Genomic DNA, 17891 nt, shown 5'->3' with positions numbered 1-17891 from the left:
CGGGAGAGAGAGAGAGGGCGGGAGAGAGAGAGAGGGCGGGAGAGAGAGAGAGAGGGCGGGAGAGAGAGAGAGGGCGGGAGAGAGAGAGAGGGCGGGAGAGAGAGAGAGAGGGCGGGAGAGAGAGAGAGAGGGCGGGAGAGAGAGAGAGAGGGCGGGAGAGAGAGAGAGAGGGCGGGAGAGAGAGAGAGAGGGCGGGAGAGAGAGAGAGGGCGGGAGAGAGAGAGAGGGCGGGAGAGAGAGAGAGGGCGGGAGAGAGAGAGAGGGCGGGAGAGAGAGAGAGGGCGGGAGAGAGAGAGAGGGCGGGAGAGAGAGAGAGGGCGGGAGAGAGAGAGAGGGCGGGAGAGAGAGAGAGGGCGGGAGAGAGAGAGAGGGCGGGAGAGAGAGAGAGGGCGGGAGAGAGAGAGAGGGCGGGAGAGAGAGAGAGGGCGGGAGAGAGAGAGAGGGCGGGAGAGAGAGAGAGGGCGGGAGAGAGAGAGAGGGCGGGAGAGAGAGAGAGGGCGGGAGAGAGAGAGAGGGCGGGAGAGAGAGAGAGGGCGGGAGAGAGAGAGAAAGAGGGCGGGAGAGAGAGAGAAAGAGGGCGGGAGAGAGAGAGAAAGAGGGCGGGAAAGAGAGAGAAAGAGGGCGGGAAAGAGAGAGAAAGAGGGCGGGAAAGAGAGAGAAAGAGGGCGGGAAAGAGAGAGAAAGAGGGCGGGAAAGAGAGAGAAAGAGGGCGGGAAAGAGAGAGAAAGAGGGCGGGAAAGAGAGAGAAAGAGGGCGGGAAAGAGAGAGGGCGGGAGAGAGAGAGGGCGGGAAAGAGAGAGGGCGGGAGAGAGAGAGGGCGGGAGAGAGAGAGAGCGAGGGCGGGAGAGAGAGAGAGAGAGCGTGGCAGAGAGAGAGAGAGAGCGTGGCAGAGAGAGAGCGGCAGAGAGAGAGACGGAAGAATCAGGCTACAGAGAGTGAGAGAAAGTGGGGAAAGGAGGGGGAATAGACAATAATTAATATATTAATTGCCTATCGATAAGGCACTTGGGCTTTGAGAAAGATGTAATGTGGAGGCTGAAGATTGCACACCTCGGCTTCAGTCTGCTCACATTTGCTCTGTGGATTTTGTGCGATGCCCTGAGAAGCCTCTTTGAACATGTATCATATCAAACACCTCATAATAAGCTTCCCAGAGTGTGGCTGAGGGCCTAATATGGAAGCTACCTGCTGCACTCACAGTTCCTTTACCCTCGCCATGTGTGTTCAGCAGGGAGCCCCAAGCTGGGCATTTTCTAATTGCCTCATTGAATTTTACTTTTAACTTGCAATAAAAAAAACCACATCAAATGACGTCCCCCTTTAAAAAACAGATGGTCACATCCCTTCCGACTAATGTTGAAAAGATTAAGCTTCTATTTTTATTATCCACAGTACACACCAGAGGCTACAGGTTTGGCTGAAGCTGGGCCCAGGAGCTGTGATGCTATCAGCAGGCCTTGGATAAGGCTGGTATATTCTCTACTGAAGCAATGAACATCAGCTTGCTTGAACTTACAGCCTCACTTCCCTCACACTTCCTTTGTTCTCGGTTATTTTGTTGGGGGGGGGGGTATCAAAGATTAATAGGAGGGTACAGTCTGTGGCAGTGAAACCTTAATGCAGGGGTATGGGCACCCGGGGGTATAACTTCAGACTGAAGCCAAGTCCCGATTACTTAATTTATTTACAGTTTTTTTAACATTGCAATTTTAAAAAGGGATTAAGCACACAAACAGAGAGAGGTCCCACCTGATTCACCTTTGAAGATACATCTTCCTCTGCCTCAAGCTTGGGTCAAATCCAACTATTTCAAAATCTGTCTAGAAAGGCAGGAATGAAGGCAGATCCACAGGCCATGTCATAGCAAGAGTCTGGAGACTGAACGCTTTGTGTTTGAAGGAGATGGAGATGTTTTGAAAGCAATCAGGCTAGGTGTTGGTGTTTGAGTACAAACTGGTTCAGAGACACAGTCTGGCAGCAGCAAGGTGTTCGTTTACAAAAAGGAACAAATTGTCAGCTGATTTTCTGGCTGGAGCTTGCTGCCGAGAAACTGCGATACAGGGAGCACTGATCAGGGAATCCGGAGCTCGCAAACCCCCCCCCCCATTTCACGGTCTTGCTATTCCCTGACGAGTTCTCCCTTTAAGCACTGCTCCTCGCTCTCTGAGATAGTACACCTAACCTTTTGGATCTGGTGTGGATCCTGAACTCGCTGGCCTCAAAACTGGATGCTATGGCAGAATGGGTAGGCCTGAGGCACACCTTCAACTCCACTCTCCTCCCCTATCCCCGAGGTTTCAGGAACACAGCCCCAAGAGCTGTTGCAAGCCAGCAATTCCAACTTAAAAAAGTGATTTGCTGCAATCTTTGTGCAGGGAGATCAAAAAGAGTTGCTCTACTCCAGGGGGATAGAGGCAGCGGGAGGGGGGTGGGGCAAGGTGGGGGGGTGGGGGGGGGAAGGGGCAGGGGCAGCAGGGGGAAAGTTGTGTTCAATAAGACTTGCACTTTATATATAGCAGCTTTGCCAATTTCAGGACAACCCTATCCACTTTACAGCCAATGAAGTATTTTTTTTTGAAGTGTAGTCACTGTTGTAATGCAGGAAACGTGGCAGCCAATTTGCACACAGCAAGCTCCCACACACAGCAATGTGATAATGACCTCATAATCTAATCTTGTGATTTTGATCAAAGGATAAATATTGGCCAGGATACCAGGGAAACTCCCCTTGTCTTTGAAATAGTCTCATGGGATCTTTCATGTCCACCTGAGAGGGCAGACCGGGGCCTTGGTTTGATGTCTTATCTGAAAGACGGCACCTCCGACAGTGCAGCACTCCCTCAGTACTGCACCGGGAGTGCCAGCCTCCACTGTATACTCAAGTCTCAATGGAAGAAACAGGTGGGGAATAGGGCTCGGAATTCAGCTCTCCCACGGAAAAATCAAGAACACCACTTCACCGACTACTGTTCCATACCAGGTTCTCCGCCTCTCCAACTTTCCCTGTGGCACCAGGTCCAGGATGGGTTAAATGCAGAATGGTGACGCTCCTTCCTCGCACAGCCAGAAAGCATGTGACTTTCAGCCCCTGCTGCACCGCCGAGACTGATTTAGCCCCAATTTGTGCTGTATTCTGGACAGCCACGCTCTGTGAACCCACCTGCCAGCCTTTCTCTGCATCTCATCAGGTTTCTTCAATAAGTTACATTCTGTCACTAAATTATTGAGGTGAGTGAAACTAAATTGGGTGGAACACCGTTTAAAAGGATCACACACTGACTCAGATGGAAAATGCAGAGATCTGAGCAGCCTTTTAGAGGCGGCTGAAAATGTTTCCTAAACAGAGCATTTCTGAGTTCAACAATTCCTTCCTTGGCCTGCATTTCAACTACTTCTTACCACTAAACGTTGTTGAATTTTAAAAAAAATTTCTAACCCATTACTCCTTTGCTTAAGTAACAACAGCTACTGCACTTCAAAGCAGGATGAAAGCCTTTTGCTGCTCCTTTCTCCCTCCCTGTGTGTATATATATGTGCAACTGTGTATATGTATTCAAGTGTGTATATTTGTGTTTCTGTGACACAGAACACCCAGCCTCCACCAAGCAATTCCCCTGCATGTTCTATGTCATGAGACAGTTCTCAACATTTTCAGTCCTTGAACAGAACCTGTGAGAGTTGGGGAGGAGGGGTGGAAGGGGGGGGGTGGGGTGAGAGTTGGGGGTCTGTGATAGAACCTTCCTTCGAACTCAGCCAGCACATTCTTTCAAACCCAGTCACTTACCATTTTATTGTTGATTTCATGGAAATGGATTTCACAGACTTTTTCCACAACTTCTTCATTTTCAAAAGTTACAAAGCCAAATCCTGAAAGAAAAGCAGAAGAGAAAAGGAATGTTAGTTGCTATTGTTTAATGAAGACCACCCAGGTTGCTGGTCCTCTCTATTAGGGACTGGGAACTGGCACATTCATCAGGATACCCAGCCACTAATCTCCTTCCACTCAAGCACTAATTAGTCTCCCAAGGACTATTAACGTATAACAAAAGCTAGGAATGCGCAAACAGCAGGTAACAATTGTCATTGTCATCTCCCCATAGAGCTCTCTCTGAGTTAAATAATTGGCTTGTCCATCTTTCTTCTTATTCATCCTGTTCTATCCTCTTATGTGTTCCCACAGAAGCAGCTCACAGACATGGCTGCATATAGTGACGCCACTATTCCTGGCCAGGATGAAGATGGTTGGCTAATTCTCCCATCAGTCATGCCTGGAGACTGCACTACTCTAAGTGATTGGCTCATGGAGACTCTTTTTAAATAGACTCTGTGGACTGTTTGCTGCAATGCGCTGTTTAAATAGACTGCTGAGTAAACAGACTTTGTTTGCTACAACCTACACTGTTTGCTCTAAGTCCAGCAATAAGCCAGCCATATCCAACTCACTGGCTGACACTGAAGTTTCAATAGACACTCTGCACAGACACACGGGGGTCTCTATTGCTCATCAGTGATGCCCCCTCACAATGCAGCTGAATAATGTTACAAGGATATTTTTTATTAAAACTTAAGATTCTGTTTTAAAAAATTGAAAAAGGATCTTCAGTGGACATTGAGACACCTGCAAATAGTTGAACTTCATGGATATTTTGAAAGGAAGTTCAATAAAAACTGAACTTGTATAAGGACAGGAAAGCAGGTAATTTCAAGGAAACCAGCAAAGGGGTTTGACCACAGGGCTACTCTTTGAGCGACAAGAGAGCATTTATGATTGGACATGTGACCTGTTTCAGGACGGTTCACAGAATCATACAGTGAAGAGGCCCTTCGGCCCATCGAGTCTCCACCGATGCATTAAAGACACCTGACCTGTCTAACTAATCCCATTTGCCAGCACTTGGCCCATAGCTTTGTATGTTATGACATGCCAAGTGCTCATCAAGGTACTTTTTAAAGGATGTGAGGCGACCTGCCTCTACCACCCTCCCAGGCAGGGCATTCCAGACCGTCATCACCCTCTGGGTAAAAAAGTTCTTCCTCAAATCCCCCTTAAACCTCCCGCCCCTCACCTTAAACTTGTGTCCCCTCGTAACTGACCCTTCAACTAAGGGGAGCAGCTGCTCCCTATCCACCCTGTCCATGCCCCTCATAATCTTGTACACCTCAATCAGGTCACCCCTCAGTGTTCGCTGCTCCAGCAAAAACAACCCAAGCTTATCCAACCTCTCTTCATAGCTTAAATGTTCCATCCCAGGCAACATCCTAGTGAATCGCCTCTGCACCCCCTCCAATGCAATCACATCCTTCCTATAATGTGGCGACCAGAATTGCGCACAGTACTCCAGCTGTGGCCTTACCAAAGTTCTGTACAACTCCAACATGACCTCCCTGCTTTTGTAATCTATGCCTCGATTGATAAAGGCAAGTTTCCCATATGCCTTTTTCACCACCCTATTAACCTGCCCTTCTGCCTTCGGAGATCTGTGATTTCAGTTTGGAACTTTAAAAGTCAGTGAGCTTGGATAAAAAGCAGGCAGTCTGAAATTTGATTCTGACCTGCCTGGAGATCAGAAGAACAACTAGAAAAATGTTACCTCTCTCTGTAAAAGAATCCTGCATCTCGAGAAGAAACCCCCGTATGTCAGAGGTGGCAGATTCTTCCTATTGCCTCCTGTCTCTGAAGAATCCCTGCATCAAGTGTGGTTCCTATTACCTTCTATGTTTTAAGACATCCTGAAATTTGAAGAAACTTTCTACTGCTAAACTGCTACTGTCAGACCTAAGAAGACCTACACCCCAATGGAAGACCTATGTGAAATCTGCTGCAGTTGAATTTCCTTGAACGCCTACCCATCACAGACTGTTCATCAACTTCGCCTGGAAAGACTTCGAGTGGCATCCGACTATTTGACTTTGGTACACCACGCCAAACCAAAAAACATCCTTTCAGATCATGACAGACTCTTATTTTATTATTCCTTTCAGTCCCATGAAACAACTGTAAACTCAAATCCTTTTTTTCCATGGTTAACTTTTCTTTTGTATGTATGTATGTATGAGGGCTAGGGAAATAAGGAACTTTAATATCTCAATTCGTATATGGATGTACTTCAGTATTGGTTAAGACTGGTTTTATAATAAATAGTTAATGTTGATTAAAGAAACCTGGTTGGTGTGCTTTATTCTGGGGACAAATAGAGTATCTAATTAGCTGTTTTTATTAAATGGGAAAATTTAATGATATGCAGTGACCTGTGGAGAGGTGGGACTGAATTAACAGTGCACTCCTCCTGCCTCGCTCACAACAATAACCAGCAGCATTGATGTGCTCTTGAAACAGATTGGACTGGTAATGCAAGCTTACTCTACTTCCCTCTATGTGGACGCTCTTTTTGATTAGACTCTGTAGACTGGTTGCGCTGTTCAAACAGACGCAGCTTGCTGAGTAAATAGACTTTAAAAGACAAACTCAGTGCAGTGAAGCCTCCCTCTAACAGACCCTGCTCCTGGTAGCAGCTGCTGGGACAAGAGAGATGCACCTCCGACAGAACAGTGCCCAAAATCCTGCCCTCAATTCCTGTTTAAATTCCATGGACCTGGAGCTTATCTCCATCCTTGGTGGATATGTCCTAAATCAGCAACACAAACTTTGCATGTTGCTTGCGAGGCTTTGTGCTATTCACATGCACAACTCACAAAGACAGAAAGCTTGGATGCTCCTACTCTGCAGCCTGAAGTATCAGGCCATCATTCCCTTGCTTCTATTAGAAAAGAACTTGCATTTCCACGGAACCATTCATGACACAGACAATGAATGAAGTACTTTCGAAGTGTCGTGAGCGTTGTAACACAAGAACATTTGGGCATTTGTAATACGGGTGAGCTTCCAGAGTCCCGCAAACATCCTCCTGCAAATCAAATCAATGAGGATGTCAGAAAAAGCTGCCTGACCATGAGAGCTCAGTGGCCTCCTGTGTCGGAGTCTCACAACCAAGGAACCGTCCACAATGTTGACTGTTTTCACTAAAACAACTGTATACTTAACCCCCAACCTTCACAGAAAGACTTCAGGAAAAATTATACCAATAAAAATGTACACAGAGCATTAAACCCAAGGCCAATTAATACTTTGCATCCCAGCACTCCAGCTATGGTGGGTTTATTCCCTTTTACTTTTCTCATGGGATATGAAATGAGTTCCTTACTCTTATTGTGGGATGACGACATAGACTAAACTCCCACATCAGGTCTAAAACCTTCCTTTTAAACCACAAGATCTTCCTTACAGGCTAACTTGAAGACTTGGCTCCAAATTCTATAATCCTTCAAAGAAACTAACCCTGAACATCACGATACCTCGTGAGCGGATACACCGCAGTGCCTCTGGCTCACTGTCCTCAACAAGTCACTGGGACTCCAGGTTCAACCAACTTTTGCTGAAAGGTGATGAATGAAGCTGAGTGATGGGTTTGGGTCAAAGGGTATTGGAAGCCTGAACACAACAGGCCTTTGGTTTCCGCAAATCTGGGCTTTTTGCGAAGCGAGCCTTTATGTAGCACTCCTTAATGATTGGTCCAAGGATCACGGACGGCGAGCCGGGAAAGGCGAGATTAGGAAAGATGGCCAAAGGCTTGGTCAGGAAGACAGGGCTTTGGGGGAGGCTTTTGAACATCAAGAGATGGAGAAGTGGAGAGATTTAAGAGGGGCGACCGTAGGGTCAAGGTAACTGAAAGTGGAGGGGTGGGGGGAGTACCCAGAAAGTGAGAGTCAGAGGATCAGAAGGCTGGAATGAGATGTGGGGGTGGGGCAGATTGAAAAGACTGTCTCTGCAGCAAGGCCCTGGAAGAATAAGTATCTTAACCAACGAGAAAGGGGACTGATGGGCGAGAGCGTCGGGATTTCGCGCACGACAGGAAGCAGCCAGCAGAGATTCGGACTGGTTGGATTTTATAGAGGGCGATGGATGGGAGAACAGCAACAACAACTTACATTTGTCTAGCGCTTTCAACATAGTAAAACACCCTTCACAGCAGCGACATCAAACAAAATTTGCCACTGAGCCACATATGGAGATATTAGAACAGAGATGACCAAAAGCTTGGTCAACAGGTAGGTTTCAAGGGGCATCTTAAAGGAGGAGAGAGAGGCGCAGAGGTTTAGGAAGGGAATTCCAGAGCTTAAGGCCCAGGCAGCTGAAGGCACGGCCGCCAATGGTGGAGTGATTAACATCAGTGATGACCAAGAGGCCAGGATTGACAAAGCACTGAGATCTTGGAGGGTTGTAGGTCTGCAGGAGGTTACAGAGATGGGAAGGGGTGAGGCCATGGAGGCATTTGAAAACAAGGAGGAGAATTTTTAAAATCAAAGTCTTGCAGACCGGGAGCCGACGTAGGTGAACGAGCACAGGAGTGATAGGTGAAGTGGAGGGTGGAAGATGCGGAGCAGGACAGGAAAGTGTTAACGGGTACTCAAGTCTGGAAGCAACATGCAGCAGAATAATACACGATGTGACACATATTCTAATTCCCCCATGCTTGTATGTCAGAGAATCGTCCAACATTAGCAGTGGAAGTCCACTAGTTTAGAAGAAAAACAAATAGATTCCTGCTGCCATTTTGTGCTCTGCTCCACGGACACCCCACAGCAGCAGTTTCTGTGTCACTGCTTTACAGTTACCTGACTCTTTATTTTCCCTCCCCTTGTGGGAAAAAAGTGGGTTAACTCCAGTCTGTGCTATATCAATATGGCCCCAGTAATATGTTTATTTTAAATGGGTTAACAACCACGTCAAAACAGAGCAGACTGGAATTTAATGAGAGCACATTAGCCAGCCGGCTAAAAATAGCTAGCAGGAAATTGAACCCACATTGTGAGCTTTCATTGGGATTGAAAGCCTGGGAACGCTGACAAAAAGGGGATGTGGTCCCTTTAAAACACGTCTGGGATTGTGCCGACAGGTTTCCTATGAGGGGACGTCTTTCGGCAACCAGTGTGCTGCCAAACAGAGGGCCCGGTGAAGATCACTCCGAGCTTCCAGTAATGCTGAGCAGGATGGTACCTTCTCAGCTCTGCTGCATCACCAAGCTCTGCAGTGAGGCTTCACTAAGTGCTCAACAGACGAGCTAAACATAGCATTTTTACACAACATTTCCTGCACACTGCATAATTACATTTAATTATAACTGCACACACTTAAGGCACATTAAAGCTCCTGAAAAGACAGAATGGAAATTAACCTCTTAGGTTATGTTTTTAAGCGTGCTTTCATCAACAGAACATTATTGGAAATTAATCTGCTTTGTGGGCCATTAAATTCAGAAACTGGGGTAGATTTGGGACCTTACTGCACTCGTTTTGCACGTGTAAAACAAAGCCCAATTTCAAAGAGCGAGGATGTGTGGAGAACAATACATTGGGGGCGGCCCCATGGCCTGGTAGCCTGCTGAGATCAGTCTTTAGGCTCGGAAGTGAAGAGCGGCCACGTATATGAGGTACATAAAGAATCAAAGTGAAGAATAAGCTCCTTTGGGAAAGTCGAGAGCCAAACAAATTTGTGTGTGTGTGTGTGCGCTTGTGAGAGAGAGAGAGAGAGAGAGAGAGAGATTTTTTATTCATTCATGGGATGTTGGCATCACTGGCCAGGCCAGCATTTATTGCCCATCCCTAATTGCCCTTGAGAAGGTGGTGGTGAGCTGCTTTCTTGAACCACTGCATCCATGTGGTGCAGGTACACCCACAGTGCTGTTAGGAAGGGAGTTCCAGGATTTTGACCCAGCAACAGTGAAGGAATGGTGATACAGTTCCAAGTTAGGATGGTGTGTGACTTGGAGAGGAACTTGCAGGTGGTGGTGTTCCCATGCATTTATTGCCCTTGTCCTTCTAGGTGGTAGAGGTCGTGAGTTTGGAAGATGCTGTCAAAGTAGCCACGACAATGCATCTTGTATATGATAACACACTGCTGCCACTGTGCATCGGCGGTTGAGACAGTGAATGTTGAAGGTGGTGGATGGGGTGCTGATCAAGCGGGCTGCTTTGTCCTGGATGGTGTCAAGCTTCGAGTGTTGTTGGAGCTGCACCCATCCAGGCAAGTGGAGAGTATTCCATCATACTCCTAACTTGTGCCTTGTAGATGGTGGACAGGACATACCTGGGCAATTTTCCACATTGTCAAGTGGATGTTTGTGTTGTAGTAACCAGGTAGCATCTTTCATGCCCTTCGGATGTCCCAAAGCACAGCACAGCCAATGCATGACTTTTGAAGTACAGTCTCCGTTACTTTCTAGGCAGACATTGCAACCACCAAGTTGTGTGTAGCTAGGTCCCACAATCAGCAATAAGATAAATGACCAGCTGGTTTCTTTCTGGTGGTGCTGCAGGTCGGAGGAGGAATATTGACCAAGGCAGTTGAAGAACTGCCAGGCCTTCATCGAATAATGCCAGGTGATATTTTACTTCCATCTGAACAAGGCAGGTTTAAAGTCTCAACTAAAAGATGAGACTTCAGACTGTGCAGCACTCCCTCAGCACTGCACTGCAAGGTCAGCTCCTATGTGCTCAGCTCCTACAGTGAGGCTGGAACCCACAACTACAAAGGGCAGAGTCCTATTAGATATGTTCGTAGTTGCCATGTAGCACAGTTTACAAAAAGGACACTTTAAGTACTTTAAAAACATTTATTCTGAAGATGTGGACAGTGCTGGCAGGCTGGCATTTGTTGCCCATCCCTAGTTGACCCTTGAGAATGGGGTGGTGGGCCTTGTCTTTTGCAGCATCAAATTCTAATGGAAGTAAACCTTGATTAACATTGGCCTTAAAGGCAGTGTGATTATATCTTACAGAATTCTCACCTATCACAGATGACGCATAAAAACCTTTCAATGAGTTTCCCTCCACTCATAGTGTCAGTGTTTAGAGCGAGATAGAGTGCCTGAAATGCCCTAATGCTCAATGTCACCTCCCTCTCAACCATGAGGGAACATGGCTTTTAAAAATTGAATGTGTTTTTATTATATATCAGAGGGTGTTGGGTGTCTGGAACTCACTGCCCGAAAGGGTGGTGGAGGCAGAAACCCTCATCACATTTAAGAAATACTTGGAAATGCACTTGAGGTGCTGAAACCTGTAGGGCTATGGACAAAGAGTTGGAAGGTAGGATTATGCAGGATAACTCTTTCTCAGCCAGCGTGGACACGATGGGCCAAATGGCATCTTTCTGTGCCATAATTTTTTCTATGCTTCTATGTAGTGCAGTCATGAGGGAAAGTATAGAGCAATAGCTCAAGCTGTGGAACCGCGCACAGGCTACAGAGGAACTTAGTACTGTTCGAAGGTCAGCATTTTCAATGGCAATTATTGTTCACAAGCCTCGAAGGCTTCACTTCAGGCCTGGTACCAAGGAAGTGCACAGTCAAACTAATTCCCCTTCCCCTTGGTAACTATTTCTTTCCTGCCCCCTCCTCCTCCCTATCTTCCGAATACGCGAGCAAAAACCCTGGGAGGTTTGACCACCTCCACGATTGGATTCCTTCAGCCTTTACTTCCTTAATGGCTTCCTCTGCCTTATTCCTAGACACCTCATTGAGAACCCCCCCCCCCCATTAAGAGCAGGGAGGTGTCTGATCTCATTCCCTGCGGTTCCTGCCGGTGAATGCTGACACATACAAGAGAACATTTGGGCCAGTTTAGTGCTCAGCAGCACCATGCTGCTGGCCTGTCAGTCATAGTTACTTCATTTGGTTCAGGCTGTGCTAGAGCCACTAACACAACAGGCCTTCTATTGACTAGGAATTAATGAAACCCTCTTGCAATGCCCATCACCTTCCATTACCAACTGCGAGCTTTCACTTTTAAAGAGCGCCAAAAAAATGGTTTTCCAAAAGTAAAGTTCAATCAAAATAAACTGAAGTTGAGTTGCAAAACTCTGCTGCTCATACCCTCACTTATGGCAAATTCCATTCACCCATTGCCCCTGCGTTCACTGACCCACATTGACTCCCTCGCTGGCAATGCCTTTGTTTGCAAATTCTCCTCCATATCTCTTCACGGCCTCGCCCTCTCCATATCGCTGTAATCTCCTCCAGTCCTACAACCTTCTGAAATCTCTGCGCTCCTCCATTTCTGACCTCTCCTGCATCCCTGATTTTAATCACTCTACCATTGGTGGCTGTGCCTTCAGCTGCCCAGGCCTTAAGCTCTTGAATTCCCTCCCTAAACCTCTCTGCCTCTACTTTCTTCCTTTAAGAGGTTCCTTAAAACCACCTCTTTGATCAAGCTTTTGGTCACCTGCCCTAATATTTCATGTGGTTCGGTGCCAATTTTTATTCGACAATGCCCCTGTGAAGTGCCTTGGGGTGTTAGATTCTGTTAAAGTGCTGTATAAATGCATGTTGTTGTTGTCAAGATACACATTCATTCCATTGGACTCGAGGCCAACTACAATAAGCAGAATGATTTATTCGGCCAAGTGAATGGAGGAGTGACTAAGCCTGATCCCACATCAGATGAACTTGCGTCTCCCAGCATTGGATTTGGAAGCAGGGTGGAGGATCAACTGTTCCATTGACCTCACACCACAGACCAACAAAGTCATCCTGAATTCACGGGTCCCGCCCACATTGCTGAACAATCCCTCACATTCTCTTTTCATCAACAGTCAAATCAGTTAAAATGAAAGAACTTGCATTTATATAGCACCTTTCACAACTACAGGATGTTCCTTAGCACTTTACCTCTACCACCTAGGACTAGCGCAGCAGATGCATGGGAACACCACCACCTGCAAGTTCCCCCCCAAGTCACACACCATCCTGACTTGGAACTATATTGCCGTTCCTTCACTGTCGCTGGGTCAAAAACCTGGAACTCCCTTCCTAACAGCACTGTGGGTGTACCTACCCCACATGGACTACAGCGGTTCAAGAAGGCGGCTCACCACCACCTTCTCAAGGGCAATTAGGGACCAGCAATAAATGGTGGCCTGGCCAGTGACGCCCACATCCCATAAACGAATAAATCAAAAAAGGAAGTGCTTTTTGAAGTGCGGTTATTGTTGTCATGTTGGCTACAGTAATCAATGGGTCAGTAGCTTAACTGACCGCTACAATCAACTGATGGCGGGTTTTCAGAAGGTAGCAGTACCCCCATCCAACCCCATGGGTGCGCACATCCACCCCGCCCCCCCAGCTCACATCAAACAGCCGATTACATAACCAGCTGCTCCCACTCGCCTTCCCGCTGTGCTGCTCAGAGTGCTGGTGATCTATAAAGTAAAATGTTATTCTGTTCCATTTGTTGCTCTCAACCCATCACCGACACTCTGAGTGTGACACAAGCGAGTGTTAAAGAATACAGCCCTGCTCAACAGTCATTGAATCACTCCACTAGGACCCTTTACAGTTAACCAGTTGTGCAGAATTGAACAGCCCATTTGCAAGGTCACTCCCCATTCATGCACTGGCTGCTGCAAGTTAACAATGCTATAACTGAGCATTTTGTGGCATGGCTCTTAAAATTCACTCTTTTCAGACAAAGAATCAAATAAGCTGCACCCCCCCAAACCAGGAAAACTGGTGAGCAAAGAGAGGGGAGGGAGGAAAAAAAGAGGAGGTGGGAGTGGAGGGGAATGGGAGGGGAGGGGAGAGCAGGGGAGGGGTAGGAAGAAAGAGGAGATGGAAGGGGAAGGGAGGCAGAGTGGGAGGAGAGGCGAAGGGAGAGGGGAAAGAGATGTTAGTTAGAGGGGTGGAGAAAGTAGGGAAAGGGAGAGAGAAGAGTGAGGAGAGGAGGGACGAGTTGGGAGAGGGAGAGAGGCAAGGGGAGGGAAGGGAGGCAGAGTGGGAGGAGAGGCGAAGGGAGAGGGGAAAGAGATGTTAGTTAGAGGGGTGGAGAAAGTAGGGAAAGGGAGAGAGAAGAGTGAGGAGAGGAGGGACGAGTTGGGAGAGGGAGAGAGGCAAGGGGAGGGAAGGGAGGAAAGAGGGGAGGAAATCAAATCCACATCCTATCATTGCATTCCGTACACACTGGGGCCAGGACCTAGCAACCTAAATGGCATCAGCACGCTGAAAAATCTAATCCCATCACTGTGGCAACAAATCTCCAAGGCTTTTGGTCAGCGTTAGGAGCCAAACACAGAACAAACAAATGATGAAACTGCATTGGGGGCAAAGAGTTTTACACATAGATTATGTTTTTTCTCTGGTTTATGGAAGTCCCGTGCAGACAGGACGGTTCCTGGGAAAACCTCTGTTCATTTAGCAGGAGTCGGTCAGACTGTGTAACCTTGTTGTGACCCAGACAGTGTCAGCGAGGGGTTGCATGGAGATCCAGGCAACTGATAAACAATAGACAGAAATGTTAATCCAGGCCTGAGTGGGAAACCATGAGAGAAAGAGCGAGAGAGAGAGAATGAGTGAGTGAGTGTTTGTGTGTGCATGCACGAGTGTGTAAATGTGAAAGTGTGTGTAAGAGACAGTGATTATAAATGTGACAGAGTGGAGGCAGGTGTGAGTGTGTGCAAAAGATAGAGAGCAGGAATGTAGCAGAAAGGAGAAGAGAAAGAAAAAAAATCAAGGTCTCTTTACGTTCTACTAATACCTCATTACCTCATCTATATCTTTCAATACAATGTCCTGTCCTTTTTTTTAAAGTATTAGTTTCTGTTAACCCCATGCAAGCCAAAATGTTGTTTTGTCCCCCTAGGCCTCTGAATGCATTGATGTTTTTTGGCTGAAGTTCCAATAACTCCTCTACACATGCTAATGGCCATCTGCATGTGCAAGTCCCACCAATCATTGTCAGCACATAGCTGACTGTGTCAGCTGTGGTTCAGTGGGTAGTACACTTGCCTTTGAATCACAAGATTCCCCAGTTCAAGTCCCACTCCAGAACTTGAGCACAAAAATCAAAGCTGATGCTTACTGAGGGAATGCTGCACTGTCGGAGGTGCTGTCTTTTGGTTGAGAAGTTAAAACACGTTTGCTCTCTCAGGTGGGCGTGAAAGATTCGAAGAAGAGCAGGGGAGCTATCCTCGGTGTCCTGGCCAATATTTATCCCTCAACCAACATAACGAAAACAGATTGCCTAGTTTTTGTCACATTGCTGTTTGTGGGATCTTGCTGTGCGCAAACTGGCTGCCACATTTCCTCCACTACAACAGCAAATACACTTCAAAAGTATTCCATTGGCGGTAAAGAGCTTTGAGACATCCAATGGTCATGAAAGGCAGCTATATAAATGCAAGTCTTTCTTTTGGGGGGGGGGGGGGGAGAGGGGGGTGCATCACAGCTGACCCGATCCTTCTTCAGTCAACATCCACTTCCCAATGGGGGAGTCAATGACCAGGATCAGGAACTCCAACTGGTTTCCCTTCCATTCCTCCCATATCCGGTCTGGCCTCTCTATCCACTAAACTCAGCTGAGACCAGACATCGAGCCTGGGAAACTTCTTGGTGTGTTGAGCTGTGTCACACTGTGGGGAGGGCTCAGAGTTAACCCGAATAGGAAACAATCGTGGATCTGGTTAGCTGGAGATCGGCTAATAAACAGAGCAATGGTGCTCAATCCACACGGATACCTTTCCCAATCTGGAGTCCTTAATGGAGTCCTAGATGTCAGTCATGACTCAGTGGGTAGAACTCTGTTGCCTCCGAGTCAAAAGGTTATAGAATTAAGTCCCACTCTAGAGACTCGTGCACAAAATCCAGGCTGACACTCCAATGCAGTACTGAGTGAGTGCTGCACTGTCAGAGGTACCGTCTTTCAGATTTGCCGTTAAACTGAGGCCCCCATCTGTCCTCTCAGGTGGATGTAGAAGACCTGATAGCACTATTTCAATGAAGAGCAGGGGAGTTCTCTCCCTGGTATCCTGGCCAATATTTATTCCCCACTAAAGAAAAACGAGATGATCTCGTCATTTATCTCAATGTTGTTTGCGGGGTCTTGCTGTGTGAAAATTGGCTGAAGCGCCTCCTACGTTGACAACAGTGACTGCATTTCATAAAGTACTTCATTGGTTCCCAAGCGCTTTGGGATGTTTGAGGCTGTGAAAGGCACTATATAAATGCAAGCCCTTATTTCTTTTTAAAGCAATCTTCACACGCAGGACCTATGATGACGCTGTCGGCCTGCGAGTCCTCATGCAGCTTAGTGGCAAAACCAACAGTTAATTTTTGCCAGATTCGCCGTGGATGGCAAGGCCCACGAACAGGGCGGCAACAATTTGGCATTTGGCCCTGGTGTTCAGGCAGCTGTGCAGTTGGCATGCAACAGTTTGGCATCAATGTGGAGCCAATCCCTCCAAACATAATGAAGTCAAAACATTCCCTTCCCTTCCTGTTGACAAATGATCCCAAGTACATCCAGCGACGAGGAGGTGTGGAGCATGACAGTTCAAGAGTCATCACAAGCTGAAGATTGCATTGGCCTGTTGCGGCTGCTCTTACTACCGTTTTGGATGTAACACTTTCTTCTGTGTTGTTACTGGGGTGGGTGGTGTCATTAAAAAGTGGCTCTCAGCACCTGTGAAGAGATTGGCACCAATTTGGATTCGACCCCAAGCAAGCAGACTCTCTCTCTTTCTTTGCCAAGGAGCACAGGCACAGAATAAGGGACAGGGCCCCACGTCTGTGCATGGGATGTCCAAAGCTGCTTCCTGTCCTGTTGCTCGGTTGATGGTCCCCTCCTCGGCTGCTTCGAGCTGGGCACGCCTCATGGGCACCGGGTGCCCTCTGTCACCTCACAATATTGGCTGGTGTTCATGTGTGAGTGTAGATAGTGAATGTTAGCTGGGCTTTAACTGGGGGTGGGGTGGAGGAGAGAATGCAACAGCGCAATCGAACCTATTGCTGCTCTCACCTGATGTATGCACACTCATGCACGCACACACACACACACACACACCAATGCAGCTGACTCTTCATTACCCTTTGAAGTAGCCTAGCAAACATCAAACCTCAGGATAACTAGGGACGGGCACTAAACGGCGGCCTTGCCTGCGACTCCCACATCCTGAGAATGAACTAAAAATCCAGTTGCCGGTGTGGAGATTTTGAATCTAAGATGGCAGCTGTGCACTTGGAGTTGAGGTGGGGGTGGGGTTAGGGAGACCAGGTACAATGGTGCCTTGAGCAACCCCTACAGGCCTTTCACAGGGCCCACGTTCCGGGGTTGGGCGCGAGTGCGGGAAGGCCTCACAGAGCCTAGACGTCAAACCTCCCGCGTCCAGCATGTCCTTCAGAATGTAATGAGAGTTCAAAGCTGAAACGGAAGCACAATACAGCAGCAGGCACAATGTAATGCTAAGTGGATGGGACAGTCGGACTGCAGTAGCCATCTGGCCCCTGTATCAGGAAATGTTAATCTGTATTGAGACAGGCACCGATGATTGTTGTACATCCTTTGCTGTTATACTCTAAAGACCATGATGGAGAGCTCCAGCGTCTGCTGGCTGAGGCTTGGATGCTGAACTCCACGCGGGACTGGGAGTGGGGAAATTCAACTTTGAAAGGGAGAAGAGAAGGTGTGGGGAAATTTGGTTAAACAAAAAGCCCACAAGAGATCCAGGGAGCAAATAATTTTTAAAAATTGCAGCGTCTTAACCTGTTCAGGAAGTTTTCCAGCAGTCCGTGCTCAGAATTGCTGGGCAGGGCTAATCCTTCCGTGCAGGGTCAGAGCACAGGGACTTCAGGTCCCATATCCAGCCAGATAAATGTACTAGAAAGATAACTTCATTGCTTTCCACTGTGAGCCTTTGCTTACGCTCTGTGTTCAGATCAATTCTTCCTCTCTGTATAAAAAACGCAGGCAGCATTCTCAAGGCCCCTGAAGCCTGCCTAGAGCAAGCCCTGGCGCGCTGCGGGCTGCAATGCGCGCTCCACTCTTCAATGCAGCAGACAGAAGAG

The 17891-nt window shown here is 47.5% G+C and overlaps 1 protein-coding gene across 13 annotated transcripts in view; it reads right to left on the bottom strand.

Moving 5' to 3' along the window:
• msi2b (musashi RNA-binding protein 2b) overlaps nt 1–17891 on the bottom strand; it is a 539697-nt gene that overhangs the window by 155741 nt on the left and 366065 nt on the right. For all 13 annotated transcript variants that reach the window (XM_068010600.1, XM_068010599.1, XM_068010601.1 and 10 more), the window contains one exon: nt 3785–3867. In XM_068010600.1, the coding sequence (XP_067866701.1) occupies nt 3785–3867 (83 nt within the window). The remainder of the gene's footprint in view (nt 1–3784; nt 3868–17891) is intronic.

Source organism: Heterodontus francisci, chromosome 30, assembly GCF_036365525.1.
Source record: "Heterodontus francisci isolate sHetFra1 chromosome 30, sHetFra1.hap1, whole genome shotgun sequence".
Lineage (NCBI taxonomy): Eukaryota > Metazoa > Chordata > Chondrichthyes > Heterodontiformes > Heterodontidae > Heterodontus > Heterodontus francisci.
Note: the sequence above shows the minus strand (reverse complement) of the source record. Positions and strands in the feature narration are given on the sequence as shown.